The sequence below is a fragment of the Ctenopharyngodon idella genome, chromosome 8 (genome assembly GCF_019924925.1).
Source record: "Ctenopharyngodon idella isolate HZGC_01 chromosome 8, HZGC01, whole genome shotgun sequence".
Taxonomy (NCBI): Eukaryota; Metazoa; Chordata; class Actinopteri; order Cypriniformes; family Xenocyprididae; genus Ctenopharyngodon; species Ctenopharyngodon idella.
The window spans coordinates 10137522-10154359 of NC_067227.1; the positions used below are offsets into that span (position 1 = coordinate 10137522).

At 37.0% G+C, this 16838-nt stretch overlaps 1 protein-coding gene across 5 annotated transcripts in view; it reads left to right on the forward strand.

Moving 5' to 3' along the window:
* fgd (faciogenital dysplasia) overlaps window positions 1-11245 on the forward strand; it is a 43841-nt gene extending 32596 nt beyond the window's left edge. For all 5 annotated transcript variants that reach the window (XM_051902470.1, XM_051902473.1, XM_051902472.1 and 2 more), the window contains exons 9-19: window positions 1769-1827; window positions 2040-2186; window positions 4176-4268; window positions 4354-4433; window positions 4655-4685; window positions 7377-7478; window positions 7610-7663; window positions 7777-7878; window positions 7959-8084; window positions 9301-9394; window positions 10385-11245. In XM_051902470.1, the coding sequence (XP_051758430.1) occupies window positions 1769-1827; window positions 2040-2186; window positions 4176-4268; window positions 4354-4433; window positions 4655-4685; window positions 7377-7478; window positions 7610-7663; window positions 7777-7878; window positions 7959-8084; window positions 9301-9381 (875 nt within the window). In that variant the 3' untranslated portion in view covers window positions 9382-9394; window positions 10385-11245. The remainder of the gene's footprint in view (window positions 1-1768; window positions 1828-2039; window positions 2187-4175; window positions 4269-4353; window positions 4434-4654; window positions 4686-7376; window positions 7479-7609; window positions 7664-7776; window positions 7879-7958; window positions 8085-9300; window positions 9395-10384) is intronic.
* The last annotated feature ends 5593 nt before the right edge of the window (window positions 11246-16838 follow it).

The window sequence follows — 16838 nt, forward strand, 5'->3', positions numbered from 1 at the left end:
GCTCAAATATAGAATTAAATATAAATGTAAACTATATGGAGAATAGAAATGTTGCCTTGGCAATAAACTGAAATAAGTTTAAACTGAAGTGCTATAATTATTAACTGGAAATAAATAAAAACTAAAACTTCATGAAATATGACATGAAATAAGAAAAACTACAAAGAAATACATAACGAATTAAATACATAATGAAATGTTGCAGTCAGTAAATAATGAAAAGTGATTACAAATAAATAATGAGATGATTATTTATTTATTATTTATGTAAAATAAAAAATATTCAAATATACAGTTTAAAAAAAAAGTGAAATATTTTTACAATTTGAATCAGTTGTTTTCTATGTGAATATATAATAAAGTGTAATTTATTCCTGTGATCAAAGCTGTTTTTTTAGCATCATTACTCCAGTCTTCAGTGTCACATGATCCTTCAGAAATCATTCTGATATGATGATTTCAGGGTTGCCAGGTTTTCACAAGAAAACCGGCCCAATTGCTACTCAAAACTATCCCAAAACTAGCCCAGTCGCATTCTGGGGGGTAAAATCTGCATTTTTGGCAGGGGCTAAATATCATGTTATTTGGAGTCACTTCAACCCACAGACATGAAAAACAACCCACGGCTACAGTGTTAAAGTAGACTAATTCCACGGGAAAACCACGGACTCTGCAACACTGGCTGATTTGCTGATCGAGAAACATTTCTGATTATTATCAATGTTGAAGACAGTTTCATATTTTTTTGGAAACTGTGATACATTTTATTTTTCAGGATTCTATGATGAACAGAAAGTTCAAAAGAACAGCATTTATTTGAAACAGAATCTTTTGTCATATTATAAACGTCTTTACTGTCACTTTTGATCAATTTAATGCGTCCTTGATGAATAAAAGTATTCCTGACCTCAAACTTTTGAACGCTGGTGTACCTTAAACTAAACTGCGACTGTCTAGATGGCGAGTCTTTGGTTTCTGATCGGTGCTTTTTATGGTCATTTACTGAAGTCAAAGTTGCAATAAATGATGAGCTGAATATTTGCGGCCACATCTGTTGATCTGTTTGAAGTGCTTGCTTTGACATGTCCATTATAATCGATGATGTCTCAACATGTTGTGACAGTAGACTGATGCCTTGCTCTATTTCTGACGTTCGCACTTGCGCTTCTTCCGCCGTTCGCGTCCGGTGCAGACAGGGTTATTTTAAGGCTGTATTTCACGTGGTACTTCACATCCCTTTACAGTTTACACAATAAATTATAATACATTCTTATCATTTATTTATATGTCAGCTCTCTTTTTGAGTGTAGATGTGAAGATAAATGATTGTGGTTCATGAACGCTTTGTAATAAAGTGTGGTCTCTTTTTAAACAACCTCAGCAGATTATTGCACAAGTTCAAAAAATGAAAGTGTAAAAAAAGTTTGTTTACTGTACAGCTAATGTACTGAACTAGACACTTTGTATTTTATCTAAAATATATATTTTACAAAATAATTTGGACTCTAAAATTGCTAGAAAATCAAAGACGTACATCTAACCAAGTTTTGTTCCAAATTTGAAGTTGAAAAATTGAGCCGCTAAGAGGTTTTAAACTTTTGAGTGTTTAAGCTTGATTTTTAAAATATGTGACGGGGAAAAAGGCAGTTTAGCCTGTTAATCCTTCCATTTTGACATATTTGTGTCTGTTTTGCATTGAAGAGAAGCATGTGAGACAACATTGATGTTTAAATGAATTATAATCTGTAAATGTGTTTGTGTGTGTCAGATGCTCTGGAGCTCATCTCCACCGCTGCAAACCACTCCAACGCTGCCATCAGGAAAATGGTTAGAGTCTTCCTTGATTTCATTTCACAGACAGGATATACTGTTTCTATTTCCTGTCTGAGCTGGGTGTCTTGGGTAGAAATGCTCTATATCACTCTCACTTCTCTAACTGTCTCTTTCTAATGCTGTCATGCGGCCAATCACAGTTCTTCTTTTCATTTAATGAGTTTGTGAATGCAAATCATCGTGTGTGTGTGTGTGTGTCTGTGCAGGAGAAGATGCACAAGCTGTTGGAGGTGTATGAGCGGTTGGGCGGAGAGGAGGACATTGTTAATCCAGCTAATGAATTCATTAAGGAAGGTCACATAAAGAAGATGTCGGCTAAGAACGGCACTGCACAGGACCGATACCTCTATCTGGTGCGTCTGTTTGCTCGGTTAACACTTTTTATCAGTTATCTATATCTCAAAATTGTTCTTGCGTCTACAGTTATCATGGTTTGTGAGTTGTTGAAACAAAATAAGAATGGTTGGTTCACCCGAAAATGACGATCTTATTTCAAACAACGACATGATCTTATTCCTAAATGACAGTGATTCTGCTCTGTCTATTAAACCTTTGACAAGTACAATCAAAGCGAACATTCAGATCTGTTCTGATTCAGAGAGAGACGTTGTCATGTATAGATACGAAACAGCTTCATAAACAGACTTATATAATTCAATAATTCATATTATCACAGAAGTACTGGGATAAAAGTTTATAGTTCAGATATAAACACTGATGTCTACAGTAGAGATCAAAATAGAGTAAATCACCTTTTGAAAGTAACTTGATGCTTCAAATACAGATTGAATCGATTACACCAGTAGGTGGAAACAAGTGACTGTTAAAAAATGTATTTGTCATTTGAATCATTCATTCAAGAGATTCATTCAAAAAACGCTGATTTATCCAGTAATGAAACAAGTGAAGTCTTTATGAGTGAGTCATGGAATCATTCATTCAAGAGATTCGTTCAAAAATGCTGATTCATCCAGTAATGAAACAAGTGCAGTCTTTATGAGTGAGTCATTGAATCATTCATTGAAGAGATTTGTTAAAAAATGCTGATTCATCCAGTAATGAAACAAGTGAAGTCTTTATGAGTGAGTCATTGAATCATTCATTCAAGAGATTCGTTCAAAAAACGCTGATTTATCCAGTAATGAAACAAGTGAAGTCTTTATGAGTGAGTCATGGAATCATTCATTCAAGAGATTCGTTCAAAAATGCTGATTCATCCAGTAATGAAACAAGTGCAGTCTTTATGAGTGAGTCATTGAATCATTCATTGAAGAGATTTGTTCAAAAATGCTGATTCATCCAGTAATGAAACAAGTGAAGTCTTTATGAGTGAGTCATTGAATCATTCATTCAAGAGATTCATTCAAAAAACGCTGATTTATCCAGTAATGAAACAAGTGAAGTCTTTATGAGTGAGTCATGGAATCATTCATTCAAGAGATTCGTTCAAAAACACTGATTCATCCAGTAATGAAACAAGTGAAGTCTTTATGAGTGAGTCATTGAATCATTCATTCAAGAGATTCGTTCAAAAACGCTGATTCATCCAGTAATGAAACAAGTGAAGTCTTTATGAGTGAGTCATTGAATCATTCATTCAAGAGATTCGTTCAAAAATGCTGATTCATCCAGTAATGAAACAAGTGCAGTCTTTATGAGTGAGTCATTTGAATCATTAATTCAAGAGATTCATTCAAAAAACGCTGATTTATCCAGTAATGAAACAAGTGAAGTCTTTATGAGTGAGTCATTGAATCATTCATTCAAGAGATTTGTTCAAAAATGCTGATTCATCCAGTAATGAAACAAGTGCAGTCTTTATGAGTGAGTCATTGAATCATTCATTGAAGAGATTTGTTCAAAAATGCTGATTCATCCAGTAATGAAACAAGTGAAGTCTTTATGAGTGAGTCATTGAATCATTCATTCAAGAGATTCGTTCAAAAACGCTGATTCATCCAGTAATGAAACAAGTGAAGTCTTTATGAATGAGTCATTGAATCATTCATTCAAGAGATTTGTTCAAAAACGCTGATTCATCCAGTAATGAAACAAGTGAAGTCTTTATGAGTGAGTCATATTTATGATTTTTAAATAATTAAAAAGATTTAAATATTTTTTAAATAGACTGCAGCAATTACCATTTTGTCAGAAACTCCAGTAAATGATGCTATTTTGCTTAGCTGTATATTCAGAATCATGAGAGAATTGTAATCTCTTTTAAACAAATAATTGTGAATCTGCAGAAGAAAGAATCTGCTCATTTATTACAGCTGAACACATTTATTATATGATAAATATACAGAGTGATGATGCTGAAGATAATGTTTATGTTTTGACAGTTCAATAACATGGTGCTGTACTGTGTGCCCAAGCTGAGGCTGATGGGACAGAAGTTTAGCGTCAGAGAGCGGATCGACATTGCCGGGATGGAGGTACGACTTCAGCCGTTCGTTCATCTGCATGTTTATTTTTATGTCCTTATCTTATCATATGCTGATTTTCTAACATTGCTTGAAGGTTCAGGAAAACGTCAAGCAGAACGTTCCTCACGCGTTCACCATCATCGGCAAACAGCGCTCACTCGATCTGCAGGCCAGGTGATTGAGCCCACAGAACCAAACCTGTTAACTGCCGCCCCACTTTCTGATCATAGATCTGAACTTAAATAGTTGTAATTCATGAATGTTTGGAATCAGAGATCATTTTCAAACATCTTTAAACAGATAGTGATAAGCAGCGGGGCTTGAGAAGACATAATCTTTAGGAAACTTAATGGCCAAATACAAAGTTTGTGAACTCTGATGTGTTTTTGTCTCAGGACGGCTGAGGAGAAGGAGGACTGGATAAAGGTGAGTCATTCTCTTTACACAAATGATGAATGTCAGAGAAAGACAGAATGCATACTCTTAAAGTATATTATTTTCATATTAATTACTTGTTTTTTTTAAAGAATATACTTAAGTTAGAACTGAATGTCATGTTTTATTTCAATTAAGGAATGATTTTTTTTTTATGGTTTTAGTTTCTGTTTTAGTTTTAGTTAACTATAATAACCCTACTTTAGAGTGCTTTTGACCCTCAGTACATCTTCATATGTCATTTCATAATTTACTTGTATGCCAAATGTACTGACAAGCATTTATGATAAATGACAGCACTACCTTAAATCTAATATCAAATAACACACTAGAGTTAAAATAATAACACACATCAACATAAGTGTACTTCTTTAAACCATGACAAAAGATTGTTAAAACATAATGATTAAAAATGTACTTTAAAGTAAAACTTTTTAAAAGCACTTAAACACACAGAATTATTGCTGTTTTTAATAGTTTTATGGTTCAATCCCACATTAAAATATAATTGACTCTGCATTGACTCTCATGACATTAAATAGCAAATATAGTGCGAGCAGCAGTTATCGGGGTTGAAGCCCTTTAAGGTCTATGAGCACATGTGTAAAAAGGTGTTATATTTTATTTAGCAAGCCTGTAACCATCTTGATCAGAGATGGAACAGACCATTTACAGGCAATTTACTGAGGAATTATATGGTCTTAAAGCTTTTTAACAGTTATAGCGCCACCTATGGTCCAATCTCAATAATAGTGTGGACGCTTCTTCAGAATCACGTGCTGCATGTCGTGAAGTTCTGAGTTTTCGTTTTGGAATGATAGGCTTTTGGGTACACCACGCCCCTTTTTCTAAATGACCCTATTATAGCTATCCAAATGCCAACTTTTTTTTTTAATTATTGACCTAGAGAGTCCCGAGAATTGTGCTGAGGTGGTTTTATCGAGGTTGAGTGAAAAACCTAGGACTAGTTCACAAAAGTAGGTTTTTCAAATAATCTCCGATATTTAACGAACGGTTTGATTGACAGCAGTGGTCCCAGGGGCCTAGAAGTTCCTAGAAGTTGTTCAGAATGAGGAATAATTTTTATATGGTATGAATATCATGTACATGTGTGAAAAATTGCGTAATATACAATGATTTACGCACCTGAAAATCGCGAAGGCGCCTCCCGGTGGCTGACTTCTTTGTAATTTCTCACAGGCCCAGCATGTTTTGTTTTGATTGGCCTCCGTTAACCTTGTCTGATTAGCTGCTCAAACTTCAACGGCCAACGGCCGCCGTGTTTTTTTTCACGATCTGCGAATGTCCTCGTAGAGAATCACGGCACCTTGGACAAAGACACCGCATGCCAATTTTGTGTATTTATAGCCGTTTTTGTGTTTTATTTTGTATTTTTTCATTTTATAGTGCCACCAAGTGGCCAGTTGCTGCGTCCTTTTTCATGCGTCCACAGACCAAGCCTGTACACAGGTGTGCAGAGTTTGGTGAAATTATCTCATTCTGTTCAAGAGTTATAGCCGTTTTAGTAAAAGTGGCCACGCCCACTTTGAATGTTTTGGCTTCCCATCGCGGACGATTTTTTTTTTTGATAATTATCGACAATCAGACTCTGGAGAATCTTTCTGCACTGGTTTGGTTCTGATTGTGTAAAAAAACTAGGACTAGTTCCCAAAAGTAGGTTTTTAAAAAAAATCCAAAATACCCGAAAATTCCGCATTTTGATGACGATCGAATCAGAAACATGCGTTTAAACTTACTCTAAATGCGCGTAATAGCATGGAAGACAATGAAGAGGGACGCGAACGCATCAGAAGAGAAGTCCAGTATATTTCAGGTCCTCTGCAGGAGTTTGGACGCTTTGTTTGAAAAATAACAGAATGAAGTTTATGAAAAATCTTGTTCTAATCGACACGTTTAGGAGAGAAGCTGCAACTTCTGATTCATGAACAAATGGCTCTTTTGAGTCAGTGTTTTCAGTGAATCGTTTGATTCAGTTCACTGTGGCTCATTAGCTGTGTCCATCCACCTATTTTTATGCACATTTTGGGATATTGCATTAGAAACGCTGGTTAGAAACACCAAGATGTGTATAAATTCTGAAAATATGCGTAAAAAATGTAAGCACTTAATCAAGGCAGCTAATTTTTTATCCATCAGAAACACATAAACTACGATGGAAACACATTTACTGAATAAATCCCTCAAACCCTCATGTGACTTTGCCTCAGCAGAGGCTGTGGTTGGATAACTGGACTAACCAGTGGACCAATCACATCGCAGCATCTCAAATGTTGGTTTGGTGGTTCTGAAACACCTGATTCACAGAATGATTTGTTTTAATTCCCTCCAGAAGCGTCTCACATGATTGTGTTCCCAAACACCAGCATTCGAACGCAAGATCACATGACGGTGTTTATTGTGACGCTCTGAGACCAACTCATTTATGATGGAGGAAAAAAGTGCCCGATTGAAGAAACTTACATTTTTATTACTGATATTTTGAGCCAGTTTCGCAGGAAGTGATGATTTTGTTCTCTTGAACACGTGGGAGGGAAACGCTGCTTTTGCACACAAGTTAAATTCTCATCTTTGGATATAAACACAATGATCAAATGTTAACAGAACCTTGTTTTTTGTGTGAATCTTCATCATCAGTGTTGTTGGATCTGCGTGTGTTTGTAGGTGATCCTGGCGACGATCGAGAAGCACAAGCAGAACAGCGAGACGTTCAAAGCTTTCAACAGCTCCTTCAGCCGTGACGACGAGCACCTGCCTGACGCAGCGGTAAATTTAGTCTGCTGTTGAGTGTTGTATAAAGTGCTGTAGAAATACACACACACACACACACACACAGCTTCACACTAACTGTAAGACAGAAGTTGATGTTTAAGTGTGATTGTGTGGTTTGGTGGCAGGGCTTATGGAGCAGCCTGAGCACATGTGAGACGGACGGAGCTCCACACGAGCGGGTGAGACACACACAGACACACTGCAGATCTGAATCTGAGCTCCACGACCCTGTGTTCACCTGTGTGTGTGTGTGTGTGTGTGTGTGTGTGTGTGTGTGTGTGTGTGTCTGTAGAAGAGCTCAAAGAAGCGAGAGAAGGAACGAGAGACATGCAAAGGCTGTAGTGAGACCTTCAATTTCACCAAACGCAAGCACCACTGCAAGACCTGCGGCGCGGTACGTGAGTTCACCTCTCACACACACACTCACACACACAGCTGTGCGTCTGACGCAAGATGCCGTCTGTCTGTCTGCAGGCCGTCTGTGGTAAGTGTTCGAAGGTGTCAGAGAGCAAGAACATCCGCATGTGTAAGCAGTGTGATGGCCAGCAGGGTGCTGAAGGGACGGCAGGGGGCGCCACTGAGCCCAAGAAACGACTGGAGGTGAGACTCTTTTACACTGCAGCCATCATCATGACCTGATCACATCTTCAGAGCAGATCCAGTGTTTGTCTTCCTGTCTGTTTACATTCACTGCAGATGTGACTGTAAGAAATCAATATCGATATTTATTTAGATTAAAGATTAAACTAACATCAATAATAGTTTTAAATAAATTAAAATGAATAAATTGATGATAAATACAATTTGATGTAAATAAAATAAATAAATAACTAAATCAACATTTGAATAAAATAAGTAAATTGATAAAAAAAAACATTTAATGTAAAAGAATAAATAATACACTTAACAGTATTGTACTATTGTAAGTAGAATGTAACATAATAGAAACAAACAAAATAAATAGAATGTGATTTTATTAAAATGAAAAATAAATACAAATGTATTTAAATAAATAATAAATGAATACATTTGATTTAAAATGATTCAAATAAACAATTTTTTAATAAAAAAAAGCATTTGATTAAAATAAACAAATCATAATTTAAATGAATACATTAATTTTACATTTAATTTTTAATATTAAAATTGATTAAAAAATAATAAATTAATAATTTGATTAAAATAATTAAAATTTGATGTAAATAAATAAAAATTAAATAAACAAAAACATTTGATTTAAATAAATAATAAACTAATTTGACTAAAATAAAGATATTTATTAAAATAGATAAATAAAAAGGGTTACACTTTATTTTAAGGTGTCCGTGTTACACTGTAATTACACTTAAGTACTGAGTAACATTAACTACATGTACTTACTATAGAGTTAGGGTTTGGTTTAGGGTTAGTTGCATGTAATTATGGATAATTTACAGTTATTACTATAGTAACTACACGTAACGTGTAACAAGGCCAATACAATAAAGTGTTACCATAAAATGTGAAGTAAATAATACATCTAACAGTGTAGAAAAGAATGCAGCCATGTAACATAATAGAAGATAAATATTTTCCAAATTGTATTAGTTTCTCACAATATTAATTTGGTCTTTATATCACACGATGATGTTCACGAGTGCCTGCTTTAGAGCAGATTTCTTCGGATAAAGGCTAATCATTGTTGTGTTTAGACTGCGGGAGTCTGTTTAACATGTGTCCTCTTCAGCTCTCACGGTGTTCTGCACTTTACTGCACATTTACAACTGTGTGTGTGTGTGTGTGTGTGTGTGTGTGTGTGTGTGTGTGTGTGTTACAGAAGCAGTTGTCAGCAGCTCCATCTTCTCAACGCACAGGAAAATCTGAAGACTTGGAACAAGAGCTGAGTGGCCATCACTAAAGCACAACCTCAGGTGTGTGTGAGAGTGTGTGTGTGTATGTGTGTGTGTGTGTTTATACAGTATATATGTGTGTGTGTGTGTGAGAGTGTCACCTGTGAGATTAAGGTCAGATGGATTTCTGTGACCCTGTGGTGACCTCAGAGAGCCGGTCTGCAGCCAGTGACTCTGGGGATAATGAGTGTCTGTCTCTGAACTTCACTGAGAACTCGTTCTGTTCCTTCTGTTCGTCTTGTGTGTATCATTCTCACAAACAACAGCTTCAGGTCATATTTCACTCCAACATCAATAGGAAAAAAAAAGAAATTATATTTTGCATGAAGAAAATGAAGCCCATTTAGAGACCAAAAAGCTAATTCTTGTTTTTAAAATCCCCTTTAAAAGTCACTATGAAATCAAAATTGACAGTTCATATTTTTTCATGCAATATCGCAGTGTTTATTCTAAATGAATTATCGGTGCACATCATTATGGGTTTTTTTTTTGTTTTTTTTTTTTAAATTGATGTTCCTCATAATCTTGAATCAGAATAACCCTCTTGCAGCATCTCTTCTTTTCTCTGATGACGAGGGCGGGGCAACCTGTCACTCTCATGAGATCGACCAATAGCAAACCACAACCATCCAATCAATTCCCCACGGACAAAATCAAGCCCCGCCCTACATTTGTTCTCGGATATACGGCACAATAGGGAAGAAAAGACAAGCACAACTTTAATTTCATGACTACTTTAGTTGTAAATGAATTCTGACGCTGGGAAACTCTGTGAGAGATTTATTATTTCCACAATAACAATAATTCCTCAACAACTAGACACTACAGATTACAGACTGTTATTGCAACTGTCATGAAAACAATGTGAAAAGTTGTAATGGTCCAAAAAACATATTTTTGTTATTCAAAATACAATTTATTTTTCCTTTATATTTTGGAGTGAAATATGAGCATTTCTGTACAGATTTACGCTGTGATTGTAGCTTCAGTACTGTATGTTTTTATTCACAGGACTCTCAGGCTGTGACATGAGAAGAAGTAACGGTCAAGTGTGCATTCAGATTCTCAATCATGGATTGGACAGAACTCCTGTCACATGCTGTAAAGGGAGGAGCCAACAAGATGCCAGCCAATAGGGCGCTTTCCCTCGCCTTTGGTCCGTCCCCTGTTATAAAGAACTCCTGTTACTTGAAATCACTTTACCCTCAGCACTTTTTTAATCTTTCTTTTGAAGATGATTTTTGCCCTCCTTCACGGGATCACGGCTCTTTCTCCAGCGCTCGCACACGTGCGGTTCACGGCTTCCTGTGAGAGTGGCTGTTTGTCGATGCACTGATCCTTTCTTCTGAATGTCTATGAAATGTTGGTTTATTTTTTTCTTTTTCATTTGTTGCCTTTCAGATATGTTATTAGATAAAGCATTAAATCACTATTCAGTTTTCTCCTGCTTCATGATGCCCAGTTTTACAGTTTAATGCAGAAACCTGTGGCAGGCCACTGAATATCACACTGGACTACAGGACAAAACATTTATTGTCATGTGACTGTGAAGGTAAAGGTTTGGCTGAGAGAACCAGGTTCAAGAACGAGCACAAAGGCGACTCAGAAGCCGCTCTTCTCCCGCGTCACCTTCCTCTTCACGCTCTTTCACAGACGGCACACTTCCCTGTTCTCCACGCGCAGTATCACGACCGCAGCAGAAGTACTGTATGCTGAACACAGGTGGATCATGGTCAGGTGGAAACATTGCACCTGCTTCCCTTTTAATAGAGTTTGAACCCTTGAAACAGAAGCAGTATTATAAAAAGCATTTTATGTGTACAAAAGCTGTCTTATAGCATATCAATAAATAAAAGAGTATCTGGTCACTGATGTTTATGTGAGACTTTATCTTTATTGAAGTTAATGTGCATTTATTTGAACTTTGGCATGCTTCCCCACAACAAATGGATACATTTCTTCTTCACAAGACACGAAATATTCTTGTAAATATGAAATGTGTGATTGAGACAAAGATTTTCTTGGAATAGGGTGGTACTGACTTCCTGTTTGCAGAGTCTTATTCAATGATAGCTATGGATGGATTGTGAAAGCGTATGCTGTGATGTGTTGAAACTGCTTTTCTCTATTTCATCACTTTTATGACAAAATCTTTCGGTAGAGTTTAACAGGGATTTCAGGGTAATTTTTCCTTTGTATTTTCCATGTACAGACGACACTAACAACTAAAAACGCTGCATTCTGCTGCCAGGCCAGTAGATGGCGATGTCACCGTTTGCACAAATTCGCATGTTTGTAGTTTACATGGGAACTATGAAACTAGTTTTCAAAAGTTTGAATTTAAATAGTTCGAAAAGTCAGGCCCTCCAAAACACCATTGTTGTGTAAATGGCCTCTTAAGGTGATGATACACGGGGCAACTTTTTGAGCAACATTGCTTGGACACTTTCCCACTGAGAATAAGCAACAAATTTATATCTGCATATGTTAGATCGGTCGTGGGCAATTTTTGAGATCCTCCAATCAGAATGTTAGCAGCCGATCACGTGACCGGTTCGGAGATTTCAGAAAAAATTCAAACAAGATGGCAGCCTCTCAGCGGCAGTGGAGCGAAGAAAAGGAGTGTGAACTTATATCTTTTTACGCTAGTAAGTTGTCATGCGTCAACCCAAAACAGGGAATTTACCTCATATATTGCTTAAAATACCAACAACTGTCCAATGTAATGGGTGTACACTGTAATTAAGCCATTGAATGTTTTCAGTTAAATACTGAAAAGACAGGGTCTGTTTAATGTCTGTGGTAGCGTAAGATATAGCTTATTACACATGAATGCATCCTTTGATGCGATCCATGCGGGTTCGAATCCGCCTTTTGCTGAACTCGCTCTCCTCCCTTTTCCTATCACAAATCAGATCGGAAAGGCATTTATTTTTAATAAAAATGAAGAAAATATTTGAAAAGTTGAAATAAAGTGCCTAACAAGTGTTTATAATAAAGTATTTATTGGGTTGGCAATAGATTTGCTCCTCTCTGATTAGTTGCTGCCAACTGTCCATTGCCCTAATTAGTTGCCCTGTGTCTCATCAGGTTGCACGTTGACAGCAACATTGCCCAGCAACATTGCTCAAAAAGTTGCCACGTGTATCATCACCTTTAGATGGTGATTTTTATATGACCATATTCTCAAAATGTATGAAAAGTGTATGATAAACTGGTACATGCTGGTTAGGCTGTGTTACCGGTGTTCATCCGCGACACGGCATCATCATTTGCCCACTGTGGCACCGCCCCCCTTCGTCATTTTGATATTTTACAGTAATAAAAATCATTTAGTTCAGTTTGAAAACAGACATTTAAAAACTGAACATGTCTGCTCAATGCAGCGTGAGCCGAACAAGAATTTCAGCACAGATCAGCAGCAGGAGGATATTTCATTTATCATGAGAGTGAGGAGTGGAAGATTTGGTTTCAAAGCGAAATGTAAAAGCGGGATTTAAACCCAGTGCTATTATGGAACCTGCAAAGGATTAGTTGTGTTTTTCATTAAGAATAATAATGAACCCACCTTTCAAGCAATTGCTGCCCCTGAATTGGCGCTAATTTGAAAGTGATAGTAAAATTCGCACAGGCATTCATAACGTTGTGCGTTCACTGGCCGGAGCGTTTTCAGTTCATTCCTATTGAAGCTCAACTTCCATAGAAATTAATTGAAAACGCTTGCTCTGCTCCGCACTGTTATGAATGGCCGTGCGGCTGTGCACATTTTACTTTCACTTTTGAATTAGCAATTTTAAAGTGAGGTGCAAAAGAGGGAAACCCCCACCCACCCCTGGTGTATTACCGGTGTTGTCACACGTCGATTTACCGGTGGTAAAAAGTTCCTTACTGTCATATCCCTAATGCTGGTAAATCATCTTGGACCAGCAACAAACCAGGTGGTTGTACCTGTAAAAGGTAGTCAAGAGACTGGAAGACTAGCTAAAGACCAGTGAAAACCCATGTTCCATCACAACTACCAGCTTAAGATGGATTCTCTACTAAGGTGTATAGCTAGTAGTTAGTATAACAGATACTGTCGCTGTATCTGTGGCTTGAGCTATTCGCAGTCCTTCTTATTGAACCCAAGAACCTTCAAAGTCAGTATGTGTAGAATGAATTCTCTTCGGTGGCAGCAGAGGACACCATTGAGTGCTTATTATTGGGAGATGCGAGGGTCCGTGGCTCTACCATTGGAGAATGCATAATGGCTAACTTGGATCACGTGTGCCTAAATAACTAATCGCATTACAGCACTGACATCATCGAATTTCGTTCAGAGTCGTGCGACAGTCAGTTTGCGGACACTATAAAAATGAATGGCTGTGTTCAAAAAGGCCCCCTATACCGTTAAATAGGGCACTATTTGAGGGGACAGCCATTTGTAGTGATGTCCAAAATCACAGTGGATGTTATCGAGTGCACTCATTCAATCCCACAATGCACCGCAATAACGAGTGGACAACTGATGTACGCTCAATGGCTAGAGAATACCCATAATGCACTGTGAGAGCCACGCACTGAATGAATTCCCGTGTCTGACCAGAAGATGGCGCCGCAGCTGAATCATCCATCCATCTATTTTCCAAACTGCTGGTCTAATGTGGGTACAGCATAATATCACAGGTATACATTCCTTTTAAATTGATTATTAAATTGTTTAATTAAGGTTTATACATTGTTTCCATGACAGAGTTCAAGATAAATGTTTTCACCTTACTACTGGAGCTGCCAGTTTCCAAAGTTTCAAATGATTATTAAACAGCAAGCACAAACTACGCAAAACCGGCAGCTTTCCGGCACACTCCTCAGATAGCAAACTAGGGCTGCAACAATAAATCAATGCATCTCGATTCCTGGATCGCTTCTGAGATTTTCTGAATGCATAGCAATTCTCTCTTGAATCAATTCTGAGCTTATTTTTTAACAGCACATGGCGCTCTAGGCTAGTTTTTAACAGCACACTCAAATGCTCATGAAGAAGAGCGCTCATGCGTTCAACTGAGTCTGAGAATGTACTTGCACCTCAGAATGCTTTTGACGTGAGATTAAAGGTGCAGTAAGCAATTTCTGAGAAACGCTGTTGAAAGTGGATCGGACCGAGCACCAAAACACATTTGTAGCCAATCAGCAGTAAGGGGCGTATACACTCATTAGGGGGGAGGCGCTTGTGTTGCATAGTGTGTTTGTGAATTTGGGGGCGGAGCTTTCAAGATAGGGGTGTGATCTACTTGGGTAGGGGCTTCATTTTGGTGATTTCAAATATCTAACAGTGTTAGCAGCTGGTTTTGTTAACCCTGCAGGCTTGACTTCCAGTGGTTTTGGTTGAGTTGTCATCACACCTCATTGGTCTTCCTGTTAAGCTCTGGTGTGTCACCTGACCTTCAGTACTTCCTCTTTCTTGTTTCTGAGCCTCAGGATGCTCTTAGATCTAATAACACTTACTCAAACCCTTGTTTAACTTTCACTTCTTGAAACTCTTGAAAATCATTTTTCTTGCAAGACAACATCTAACTCCCTCTTCAAGTCATCAGAGACAAGGCTTCTGTACATTGATAACTCTTCAATCTGCATTTTAACATAACTCAATCTGACAAGCAGTAATGTCCCAAGCAAAATCTCTTAACTTTAGGCCAGTGCTTAAACATATCCTACTCATTTCAAGTGCTCTTACCTTTGGAGTGAGCAGAGCCAAAGACTTCAGACATAAAAAGATGGCACACTCATATTATTTATTATTGGAGAAATAGTGCATTTGAGTTATGTATTTACGAGCTGAATGCACACGAACGCCACCACAATGTCATAAATACGAGTGGGAAGTTCGGGATTTTCTTTAAGCCCCGATCTGTACGAGTTGGCGTGTCAGTGAGAAACATGGCGGAATACAACAACACTTAGCGGGGACATTGTCCGGCTTTTCTATTTACAACGAAGTAAGCTAATTGCCTGCAAAAATATGGTAGCATTATAATATAACAACATAATACGTAACGAAAAAGTTCACAGTGGCTTCATAAATTAACTAAAAACGTTAAAAAAAAATTATAAGTAGAATTTTCTAAAAGTAGAAGTGCTGTATTTTGTGTAATTTTGAGAAGGTACACCCCATCTTACTCAAACGAAAAAGACTTGAACGAACCTGCTGTAGAAAACACGACTTCGCACCTCATAAATACGAACTTGAACGCACTAAAGGTGCAATGCGCGTCCCGCCTTCTAAATAAAAGAGCCAACTGCTGATTGATAAAGTCATCGCGTCACTGCAGCTGCCGTTAGAAGCTCCGGTTGCTACAGAAACAGTGTTCTGAGATGCGCGAATATGACTGTACATGTGCATTGGTTGGTCCCGCCTGGAAAATACTTTTTTTTTTTTTTTGTCATGATTTGAGCGTTTAGAAACAAAATTTATGACACAATTGTTATCAGATTTCAATGGTGATTTCAGATATGAATTTTAACAGCTTGGTGAACAGCTTTGGATATTTTGATGTTTCCCTATTCAAAGAGATACAGCGGCGTGTCAAAGATGGCCTCCGATTGAAATGACTTGCCTGAGAGGGACTTTGACCAAAGTCTTTGCTTTGACGCAGGACAGTAGGCCCACAGACCGAAAAAAGCGCAAAAGCTGCACTGTAAAAAATGAATGTGATTTTAACAGTAAAATATTGTAAAAACGCTACGGAAAAAAATTGTAAATAGGTTAACAGTAAGTTCCCGTACTATATACAGGGAAAAACTGTAAAAGCTCTTACCAGACATTTTATGTAATTTTCACAGTAAAATGCTGTAAATTTTACAATTTTTAGAAGTAAAAAAGAACAAATCAATGTATAATTTACAGTCAAAAACTGTAAACTGATATTCCCACAATTCCCTGTGTGACACTCCACATTTGAAAGTATTTTGTTTAAAAAATCATGTTTCTTTATAGTTTTTGTTATCAGTTATGTACATTAGGGTTTTATGTTATATCTTCTGTTGTTTAATGAATGTTTATTGCATTATGTAAGTGTTGTGGGTTATCATGATGGTGTTTTGCGTTTGCGTGAATGACTCTTTGCACCCTCTTTACATTAGTATATACTTCAGCCAGTGGAAAAGCTATTTGTGATGAACTCTGATTCTTCATGTGGCTTTCTCTTTTACCACCTGAATTATTATGGTGGTTGCCAGTAGATGTTAAAGGTACAAAACAGATTTTAGTAGTAGTGTGCATTGTTGAATTTACTTGTTTACATTCAAATTTTCTTGTTTGTAAATTACAGTTTTATACTGTAAAATTGACAGTTTGTTCTGTAAATGTGTTTACAGTTTTTCTGTATTTTTTACAAAATTATTCTGGCAACCACAGCTGCCAAAATTATTTTGTAAAAACTACGGAATATTTTTTACAGTGTGAACTTAAAAAAGTCAAATTAAAAAG